This window comes from Dreissena polymorpha, chromosome 8, assembly GCF_020536995.1.
Source record: "Dreissena polymorpha isolate Duluth1 chromosome 8, UMN_Dpol_1.0, whole genome shotgun sequence".
Taxonomy (NCBI): domain Eukaryota; kingdom Metazoa; phylum Mollusca; class Bivalvia; order Myida; family Dreissenidae; genus Dreissena; species Dreissena polymorpha.
This window is the reverse complement of record NC_068362.1, coordinates 56,978,571-56,989,643: the sequence shown is the minus strand read 5'-3', so window position 1 is coordinate 56,989,643 and position 11,073 is coordinate 56,978,571. Positions and strand designations below refer to the sequence as shown.

At 34.9% G+C, this 11,073-nt stretch overlaps 1 protein-coding gene across 1 annotated transcript; it reads right to left on the bottom strand.

Annotated features, from left to right (window-relative positions):
• Nucleotides 1-400: 400 nt before the first annotated feature.
• Nucleotides 401-1,300, bottom strand: LOC127841173 (heavy metal-binding protein HIP-like). The gene is made up of 2 exons (XM_052369813.1): nt 1,113-1,300; nt 401-892 (listed from the first exon to the last, which is right to left on the bottom strand). The coding sequence occupies exons 1-2, from the start codon at nt 1,270-1,272 to the stop codon at nt 489-491; spliced, it is 564 nt and encodes a 187-aa protein (XP_052225773.1). The 5' UTR covers nt 1,273-1,300; the 3' UTR covers nt 401-488.
• Nucleotides 1,301-11,073: the final 9,773 nt, after the last annotated feature.

Here is an 11,073-nt window from a genome sequence, read left to right as displayed (position 1 = left end):
TTCGTGTCGGAGATAGTGTTCGTGTGTCGTATGAACTAATCTGCACTAAAATTACATTTAGATTCACATCGTACATGCATGATCAGTTGTCAAACGAAAGTACGATTGATATTCAAATGCATTATTTTTCTCTTTCCGGGATATTGTTTTAGTATGCTGATGCTGCATTAACAAATATAAGTGTATATGAAGTGAAAACATCAAAAATAAACAACGGTTGCGATAGACACCTATAAACATAGCATATACTGTTAGATGCGCATAATATCACTTTATAATTGACTGTCTGGACTTTCGGTACAACAATGATGACGTGGTTGTAAATGGCTCTGACCAATCACTTGATGATTTTTTTATCGTCATTTGGGTCAGAATGATTAAAACCAAAAATGGAAGCGCATATTATTGTATTTTTATTATTATAAATATTGGATTGACGTTGCAATTAAAATATATATCAAACATTTAGTAAGTTTTCCTTTGTCGATCTACACTACCTGCAAAAGAACACCGGTAAAACTGTTCAGGGCAACATCATCGGCAAATATGTAATCACCACTAGATGAGTGATGTTGAACGAACACTTCGTCCCCTTGCTTCAGTTCAGTGATAGTCGTCTCGGAAGAGCAGTCGGCATACGTTGGATCCCCAGCAAGTACTTTGCCAATCAAGCTTCCATTATTCATCAAATCGAGGACTATATAATGTCCTCCGGCCGAGCACGCGGACACAGAAAACATATAAGTACCGTTGAAAGGTGCAAGAAAGCCTCCTAAATGTCGGCGGTAGGCATTCCCAAGGTTCAGTTGCACGTCGTCGTAGATAATTCGCTGTTTGGGGCCTGGGATCAGAGTACTGGTCAGAGCAGCTTTAAATGCAACTGGCCCATGACCTGGCAATAAATTAACAAACTAAAATTAGAATTGACAATTTAAATAATCTATATACCGTTTGTACGCACAGTAAATATTTTTCCGATTTATTTCGATGGTAAGTCTGTGTCTTGTTTTGAACAAGACTGTCATACGCTAAAGCAACATGATTACCATTTTATATTATACGACCGAGAAAAATCGTAACTTAACCGCACTGCATATTTTCTGTATACCTACGTTGTTTGGCGATCTCTGCTTTATTGTCATTGACTTGAATCGTAAGCGCATCCAGTCTTTGTACAATATCCGGCTCCGCAACAAATCTCACCACTGCGCCATTAGTGACAGCAACACAAAAACAAACAAACCAAGCAACAACCTGCGTCATGATGAACATCAAAGACTGTAGTGTGACTCCGAGGTATATCGTGGCTTTTATACTAGTATGTGTAGCCGTATGCCGGTTCTTATCTCAAATGTATTGAACTCATATTTTGTAACTTTATTAAATGTGCACTGAATAAAACTTCTAACCCGACAATACAAAAAAATGTAAATTTAAGTAAAATAAAAAATAAACTGCACGTTTTTCTGTCAATCTATGTCATTTTTTATGCATCTTGATACAAAACAAATCCGATCAATCCTTAATATCTAATCCGCCAAAACAACAAATATGTTTGTGTATTCCGAAGTTTATGAGGTCCTTGCGGTCAAGAGGCCGTATTATGTGAAGACCCGGAGTGTGTCACAGGGCGCTGGTAATGTGAATACTTTGATAACAGAAGGCACTTCGATATCAGACAACAACAAAAGCTACGCGCAAGTGCTGAGTTCTTCATCTTGTCTGCATTTATGTTCTGTTCATTTTATTTTCAGACACGAAACATATTTTGGCCGATTAATGGTATTGAACTTCGTATTGCGAAGAAAGAAATTTGCGGAAGAACGGTGGGTTATATGTAAAACAAGATAATCGGCATGAACTGGATGATCAGTACATATTTCAACAAAATAAAAAACATAGAAATAAATCAAGAATGTGATAACTATTCGATTTAAAAGATCAATATGCCTATTAAATTTTACTTACGTATTTGAAGAAATTTAAATGTTTAAGGAGTCTTATTCCAAAATTTTCATGGAAACCTCTTTAGCCGATCATCTCAGTGCCAATATTATTTCGGTTACCGATTACCCGACAATTTTTAACCGATTTAACGCACTATTTGTAGTGAACAAGAAATGCAACATTCGCCGTTAAATACTATTAGAGTAAGCTGACAATACTTAACAATTTCTGAACTGACGTAAATTAAAAACGCCTCACCGAAAATTTGCTTCATTTTTATTATCCCTTTGAATATGATTATGATTTTGTTTTTTATGGCATATTGAATAAGATAACTTGGGGATTAAACTATGACCATTTTAGCGTGAAGTTTCAATTTATTTTCGACGCGTATAATTGACATTGCTCTCGATGTCTGCTTCCTTGGTACTACAACGGTACTCTCGCTGTCTGTAAGATATCAGAGTGAAACATTTGTTAAGTATCCGTTATCCGACGTGTTCTTTATCGGGAATCTATGTGTCTACAAAATCATTCATACCGGTATCACCTGTTGAAGCATGGTCTTCGTTTATATTTCATTGAATACCATAAAAAATTCAATATTTTAAGCACAGCAATTTCTCTACATGTTAGAATAGAAAACACCTTGGTAAGAATAGTAACGGCATAAATAAACGCATTTTAAGTACAAAATGTAGACGATACAACTCGGATATCAGAGTAGCCGATTTGAGTAGTCTCCGTTATCCGACGTCTCCTTTATCGGGAAGCAAAGTGTCTACACCACCATGTATACCACCAATTAAAAAATTCTCCTATCTTCGTTTATATTTCAGTACTTTCAGAATTTCAGTATTTAAAGCACAGTAATACCCATACATGATGAAAAAGAACATTTTATTTCAATATTGTTAAGTATTTGTATTTTGTTGAAATATGTACGGACCATCCAGTTTACGCTAGAATGTTTTCATTTTTGACCATTCTTCCTTGAAATTTGTTCTTCACAATACAAAAGGGTATACCATGTATCAACTTTACCAAGTTCCGTGTCTTAAAAACTAATATTAAGGATATAAATTAAAAAAAAGAGGAACTTACCTTTTGCGCGTTGCTGTTTTTTTTTTTTAAATAAAACTGTTGCTATTAAGTCTTACTGCCATAATCCGCGCCTGTCATCCGGATTCTTCGATAACGGATGGCACTTCGATAACAGAGAACAAAAAGCCCATGCGCCAGAGGTGAGGTCTCCGTGTTTTTTATAAATAAATATTTATGCTCTGTTCGTTTGGTTTTCCGACACGGAATATTGTTTGGCCAATTAAAGGGTCCTTTTCACAGATTTTGGCATTTATTGAAGTTATTCATATAATTGCTTATATTTATTAATGTAAACATAGGGTCTAAAAAGCTCGATTTAAAACAAGAATTAAATTAAAGAAAGAAAACAAAGTAACCCCAAAACTGGGCTCGAACCACAGACCCCCTGGACTAAAAGTCTACCGCTCAGACAGACAGACAGACAGACAGACAGACAGACAGACAGACAGACAGACAGACAGACGGACGGACGGACTGAGAGACAGACAGACAGACAGACAGACAGACAGACAGACAGACAGACAGACAGACAGACAGACAGACAGACAGACAGACAGACAGACAGACAGACAGACAGACAGACAGACAGACAGACAGACAGACAGACAGACAGACAGACAGACAAACAGACAGACAGACAGACAGACCGACAGACAGACAGACAGACAGACAGACAGACAGACAGACAGTTCGTACTTTAAGTGGTTCTTTTACAAAAAGGCATACTTTTATAAGTTCTATTTTATTATTTGTTTGCAGTAAACTTAAATATTTATACATATATGGCCTTTTGTAATAACATGTTTTTATGTATTTTTTTTCCAATGTTTCTAAACGCCGGGCAAATGCAAATAAAATGAAATTCGTCTTCAACATCGGCTGAATTGCAACACATGCAGTATCGCTGATTTCTAGCAACGGCTCTTACATAACGACCGCTTTGAATATGTAGTAGATGGGCTGACAATCTTAATCTGGTGAAAAAGTATCTCAAACTTCTTGGTAAAATGTCTAAGTAGGACTCATATTCAAAATTGATTCTAAAATCTCGATAAACATCTCACATCGAACTGTTATTTAACGTTCTATACCAGTCCTGTGTAAAGTTATCATATACTCTGCGTTTAAATTCCTCTACAAATGAGTTAATCTCAATATTATTAGTATTTATATCCTCAAATGCATAACTAAAACCATAGTCATCAAACATTTTTTAACATTAAATATCCAATTATGACAGCCTTTATGATAATCTGAGACGGCCAAGTTATATATGTTTTTAATAATGATATTTTCCGATCTACATATCTTAAACCAATATTTAATGATACGGACATATCTATGTATATACATGGGATATCTACCCAGCTCACCATAAACGCATGCATTACGTGTTAAGTTTAACCTTAAATAATCGTTTGCAAAATTTCAAATGGATTCTTTCAAGCTAGTTAGATTTAGTATAGCCCCAGACTTCCGAAGCATAGTTTAAAATGGAACCAACAAATGCGTCAAATAATTGACAAAGTATCTTTGGCTTTAAATCATAGTCATTGCATTTAGATTCTAAAATAGTCATTGCTTTTAATGCTTTGACCGTTAGGTGTTCCTGATTCAATGTGAAACTCCCAGTATAATTAAAAGCAACTCCAATATAGTTAAAATCATTCACAACTTGAATGACATGACCATTGTAGGTCCACTTTTCATTCGGCAATTATCCGTCTCTTTTCCGAAATACTGTAATTTTTGTTTTCTCTGTATTTACTTTCAATCCCCATAAATTACAATAATAATGTAGATTATCTAAATGGTTTTGAATTTCATCGGGCGATTTACCTACAATAGCCATATCATCAGCAAATAACAGTAAAATCAATACAATGTCGTCAATATGCAATCCGGATAGTAAATCATTTTGTAAAAACAACTCGAGATCTTCTACAAACAAAGAAAATAATAAGGGAGATATAACTTCGCCCTGTCGGAGCCCCACTGCGTAAGAAAAATAGTCAGAATATGAAGACAATGAGTCATTGACTTAACACAAGATTTGACTTTTTGATACATATCCCGAACAATCCCTGTATGGTACATTTATACATTTTTAACCATAAAGCATTTATATATATATTGTATCAAAACATTTCATCATGTCCACAAATATAACATATAATCTTTTAGTTTCAAATAAATCGTTTTGAACAAGAGAATGAAGAATAAATATTGCATCTGTCGTAGACCGCCCTTTCCGAAATCCGAATCGTTCGTCCGAAATAGTATTATTTTCATTACATTTTTTCAATTTGATTGTTTAAAACGATGGTAAATAGCTTAGATAAACAGCTAAATTAAGTAATCCCTCTATAATTATTAACATCTTCTTTTGAACCTTTCTTGTGTAGACGGACAATTATTCCCTCGGTCCATTTTTCAGGATAATATCCTGAGTTCAATACTCATTTAAATAAGTCACATATATGCAAGGCTAATATATCAACACTTTCAATAAAATACTCATTCAAAAGATTATCACGTCCGCAAGATTTTTTCCGCTTCAATAGCTAAACAGCATTAATTATCTCTTCCACTGTAATTGGGTCATCAAGCTCAGGGTAAACATTATTAGGGTCATCAAAATCATTATGACTATTAAAATATTCAGCATCATTATTCTTGTTAGTCGAACTGTCTGTGCTTAAATATTCAAAATAATGTTTAAACTCTTGGAGAGTAATTTTGGAAGATGTTTTTTTTTCAGATTTATATTTAAAGTGTTTCCAAAAGTCTCTTGGCCTACTTGTGCGTAAATTTGCTAAATCGGACATACGTTTATTATAATCGGCATGTTTTTTCTTTCTAACAATATTTTTGTAATTAGTTTTTGCATCACACAAAATAGACATGTTTGTATTACTTTTGTCGACATTAAACAATCTGAGCGCTTCTAAATACATATAACAAGCAACAATACAATCATGGTCAAACCAATCTTCATCTCTTTTACTGTAACCCTCAAAATAAACATCATGTGAATAAAAACAATCTTTGGCAAACAATTGATCTGCAACATCGCGGATAGTAGTTGAAAACTTGTCAATCAAAACATTTATTGAATCCCTAAGACCACTCGGCCATCCGTGCTCATACAATGAGTGATGTATTTTTTACTTTATATAAGCAATCCTTGTAGTATCCCAAAATATAACGACAACTACAGAACTCTCCATTATTCAATCGTTTCGCGTTGCAAATCTTTATAATTTTCAGGTTTGTCAAGAGATGCATAAAATGGATATTTTAGAGCATGGGAACTGTTCAGTATTACTGTTTCCTCACACATATCATAACTACAGCGAACATTTGCGACGCATGGCATTCAATGCATCATATTCCACGTAGAACTAAAATTATAATTGATCTTCAAATTTACCATAGTTCGTTCGCGTGCGTCTTGAAACGACATTCATAAAACAATACCACGGCGGAGCTCGATGTTGCAGTTGACACAGGATACATTTTTACTGTGATTTGTTTTGTTTTAGTTTTATTCGGTCATATTTGTTTCTGACTTTATCTGGTGCTTTACTCAAGAGTGTTGAATAATTTCGCTGCTCACATCGTTTTATGTAATATATTTTCCAGCTATAACTAAAATTTCAAAGCTCAAAGTTCTGCGAACTTAGGCCTCTCGCATATTTTCAACCATTCGACAACATCGATTTTTAAGACGTTGCAAGTGAATCGGATTCAGTCATGTGGGTTTGTTCTCCTGGCGCTGCCAGCTGTGTCAATGTGACAAGAGATGGCACCGTTTGCGACATCGATTAAGCATCCGGCTTATTATACATTAAATTACATTATTTAGAGCTCATGACTTCTTTTTTTACCATGTTTACCATACAGACAAAAGCTCAATTTAAATAAATGAAACTTCCAACAGATTTGCAATATAAACTTAAAATGTAGTAAATTCTTTAATTAGTTTAGTTTAAACCTATTTATTTTAGCTCGATTGCATCGCGCTCGAGTCCGTATCCTGGGTTTAGAACCAGTACTTGGTGTCTTTGGGAGAGATCTAAAGAACGCCCCCACGGTGTGGATCGAACCCGTGACCCCCAGGTCGCTAGGCGGACACCATATCCATTACACCACGGCGATTATTCTTCAATTAAAAGACAATACAATAATAATTCTCTATTGAACAAAAAAACAAAACAAGTTACACTGTATATATGAAGAATAATAACTAAAGAGACACTCATTCTGAATATTAATTAAAAAAATAATGCAAGCAATTTAATTTCACATAATTAAATGATTAACAGTAAAATGCCCTAATATTAACTGACTAGAAATGAGATCAGAATCTTAAAGTAAGCAGAGGATTAAGGAACTTGCTAAATATACCAGCTCTATATTTTGTTGCACTATATCTTTGATCTAAAAGGAGTACTGTATCAGAAGAAGAACTCTGTCAATTAACTTGATCAGTGAACATTGAAATGAACAACACAACACTGAACTATGAACAATCACAACACTCTGACACAGTATTCTAAAGAGAATATTTAAACCACAAAACAGCATAATTTATTAATCGAAAAATTAAGAAATTTACACTAAACTGGAATGAAAATGCTGTTAAAACACATGTTTTCAGAAACTGATTGTTAAGTGAGACAGTGACAGAAGAATATCAATCAATATTTAAACTAAACACACATTTATACTGATAATAAATACTGATTATACTGATCATGGATCAATGTAATACCTTAAGGCAACGGAATACATGTTGGGTATCAATTGATAATGCAACAGGCACAGTTATAAAAGCAGAAAGCTATTATCCGAGTTTCTAAACTTTTACTGATGAAAAGGTAAGTATCGCGAAATTATATGGCAAGGCAGAATTAAAATACTAATGTCAACAAACTAGGACTATACGTATATCAATTAATGAAGATTAAATTGTAAACGTAAATTTGAATTGAAATGAACAGTAAATATTACGATTTCACCGCCCGGTTATCGCCCGGCGATCGCCCGACATCGGATTCATTGTACGTGTGTCGGCTAAAAATCTGAGGGCCTCCGCACGATGACGGACGGACACCGGACGGAGCTCGTCATGATTAATGTAAAAACGAATCCTATGTCGGGCGATCGACGGGCGATAACCGTGCGTTGATCGTCCGATCTTCTTTTGATCTGAGCTCGATTCTTTCCCGGGCCCGACGTCGGATAGAATTTTTAGTGAGATTTAAAATTACTTCGGACGCCGCCCGATGCTGCAAAATGACCCGGTGACCGTGCGATCATCGGCCGGCGCCAGCCCGATGATCGGAAAAAATACGTCGTCCGCTGATCGGACTGTGATCGGTCTCTATTTGTGACTGAGGTATTAAACTGTGTCATTCATCGGACGGCTCTGACGTGTCCAGTTATCCCGATGCCTGGAGATCGGACACATAGGCCGACGACAGGATCGTTTGTTACTGAGGCATAAATCTGGTCACATTGGTGACCGTCGCCGCATATCGTTATATGTCGAAAGTTCTAATAAACGTAATAGTGTCTTGCACCAGTCTCTTTTTGTTTATAGGGTTATTGCCCGAAGTACTCGGCCATCCGTCGTGTTATACATACCTTATCATCTTACTTAATATCAGTGGTCCACTTGGAAGGAGAAATTTTACGAAAACAACACAATCATTTCAAATCATCAACAACACAATCATTCCAAATCATTCAGTCGTATTTAGGTTTAAAACGCTTTATAATTTTATCAATTTTAAATGATGATACTTCACAAAAAACGAACCGATATTTTCGGTAAGAATCTACGTCATTCGTTATATTTCGCTCCCTAACTTATAGTGTTCTTTAATGTTTTGAATTTGCGACAAAAGTTGGAAATGGTCATTTCGACAATATGTGGGCAAATCCCTTAAATGTTTGCAATTTACAATATTTTATTCCTTTTCAAAATATATAAACTGAGGTCTTTGTGTTGTAAATAACCTTTCGCAAAATGCGTTTGATTCTTTGTCCCCTTATTAACGCACGTTGTATCCTATGTTGGCCTTGTGTTTAATCACATTATAGGGATAATACACGTTTTCGAGAGCATGATCATCTGCGGGCGCTCGAAAAATCCGTTCCTGCCCGAGTGCTGCCATCATGTCCGAGAAAATGTGTATTTTCGCTATTATTGCAAATCACACATACCAAAATAAATTAAAATAACATTGAAAAAAATATGTTTTGTTCATTCGACATCGACAAAATAATTCGATTATTTCAATACAGTTCAGTGTTGTGTTTTACATATGCCTCACTCGGTCATCATCCGAAATGTCGAGGCTTTACCTTCGGATAGGCAGTTTTCGATTTAAAATGTGTTTAAACAGTGGATTAATGCAAAGTTGGAATGCAGCCGCGCAAAGTAAGAAATGAGGAATTATTTTGGAATTTACAGCAGGAACGTTTAAGGTACATAAACACTTACATTTACAGCATAGTCTTTTGTATGGTTGTTACTGGTTGAGTCGTGGGTTCTGTTTGATTCGTGGGTATAGAAATCGCGTGAAATCTCGCGATAGAACGTTCGCACATGATGCAGTTCGTTACGGAAAATGTTTTGACACGGTCACCATTTTTTCCGATCAAAAATGCGTCAAAAACAAGTAAATTGTCTAATTCATCATTACTTGATAGGCCCTTATGACGTATTTCCTCATTTATGTATTGTTCATATAGTGTTTCAAAGTAACACAAAATTGTTTATTTATGAGTATTTACCATGCTACATCGTCTGTTGACATTTTTTCACAAGAAATTAACCTGTCCTGCAAGGTCAGTTTAAAGGCTTTTTATAGTATGCAAATCTTGAAATTCCGGCAGCCTATCAGAACCCACGAATCAACCGGAAGCTTATTTTCATGATGGTAGTTTGACACTATCAACACAGTCGATTATTTTGACGTTTAAAGACGATAAACATTTGGAAAAAAGCAACAAATCTTAAAGAAGAAAGGTTAATAATTATTTTCATTATGATTCATGGTCATATATTTATAAAATATTTGTGATGTAACAACTTTATGAAAATTACCCACGACTCAACCAGACTATAGCATAAGTGTTGAGTAAATAACCTTAACTTCATTGACGTTTCCAATAAAAAAAAGCTCTTGTCAAGAGAGTGCAGATGGTATAATTTGAAAAGTGGATTGAAATAGTCATTATCCCTGCATGCATGAGGAAACTGTTGCTTATTAAGTTCCCCATTTATGCTTGGAAAGTCGTCAAAGGCTGGAGAAGGGAAGTAACTGCGCGTGGACCAGATTATGGATATGAAAAACACATAACATAGCTTGAACGGCACGTGAATCGCCTTGTTCATACACGATTTTTCCCGTTCAAGCCCTCTTTTTGCCAAGTTTCTGCACCCCGCCAGAGGGCATTATAGATAGAGTTTATGCAATAATACATAAAAACTGAAATCGATTAATTTAACATGCACATTTTACGCACATGCACATTGCGACACTAGAAACACTGAAAGAAACATCCTGTTTTTGTAAGAAAAAATGTAAACAACTGGAGTAAAAAAATAGTTCACTTGAACAAGTATGGTGGGCCAGAAATGATAATTTACACACAAGAAAATAAAAGATACAGAAATATTAAAAACATTTTAATAACATCTCTTTCATTTTATAGCGTATATTAATTATATATGAATAATGATATATGAATGTGTTTGTTAGAGTGATGTTTTACACATTTTCAAAAGTTTTCAATAAAATTTATATTTGTCATTTCTGGTCAACCATACTTATTTCTTTCTATTTTTGGACTCCTGTTGTTGACTTTTTTTATTACAAAAAAGGATGCTTTTTTCAATGTTTCTAGTGTGTTATATTTAATAATACTCTAACACTTTGTTCTGCAGCGGTTTTTGTTCCAGCTGGTAACAGTGGATATATGAAGAAAATTAGAAAATAAGGACTT

Coding starts and splice junctions, on each gene's coding strand:
- LOC127841173 (XM_052369813.1), bottom strand. CDS start 1,272: ATGTTCATCATGACGCAGGTTGTTGCTTGGTTTGTTTGTTTTTGTGTT. Junction 893..1,112: donor AGCAGAGATCGCCAAACAAC/GTAGGTATACAG, acceptor ATTTATTGCCAG/GTCATGGGCCAGTTGCATTT.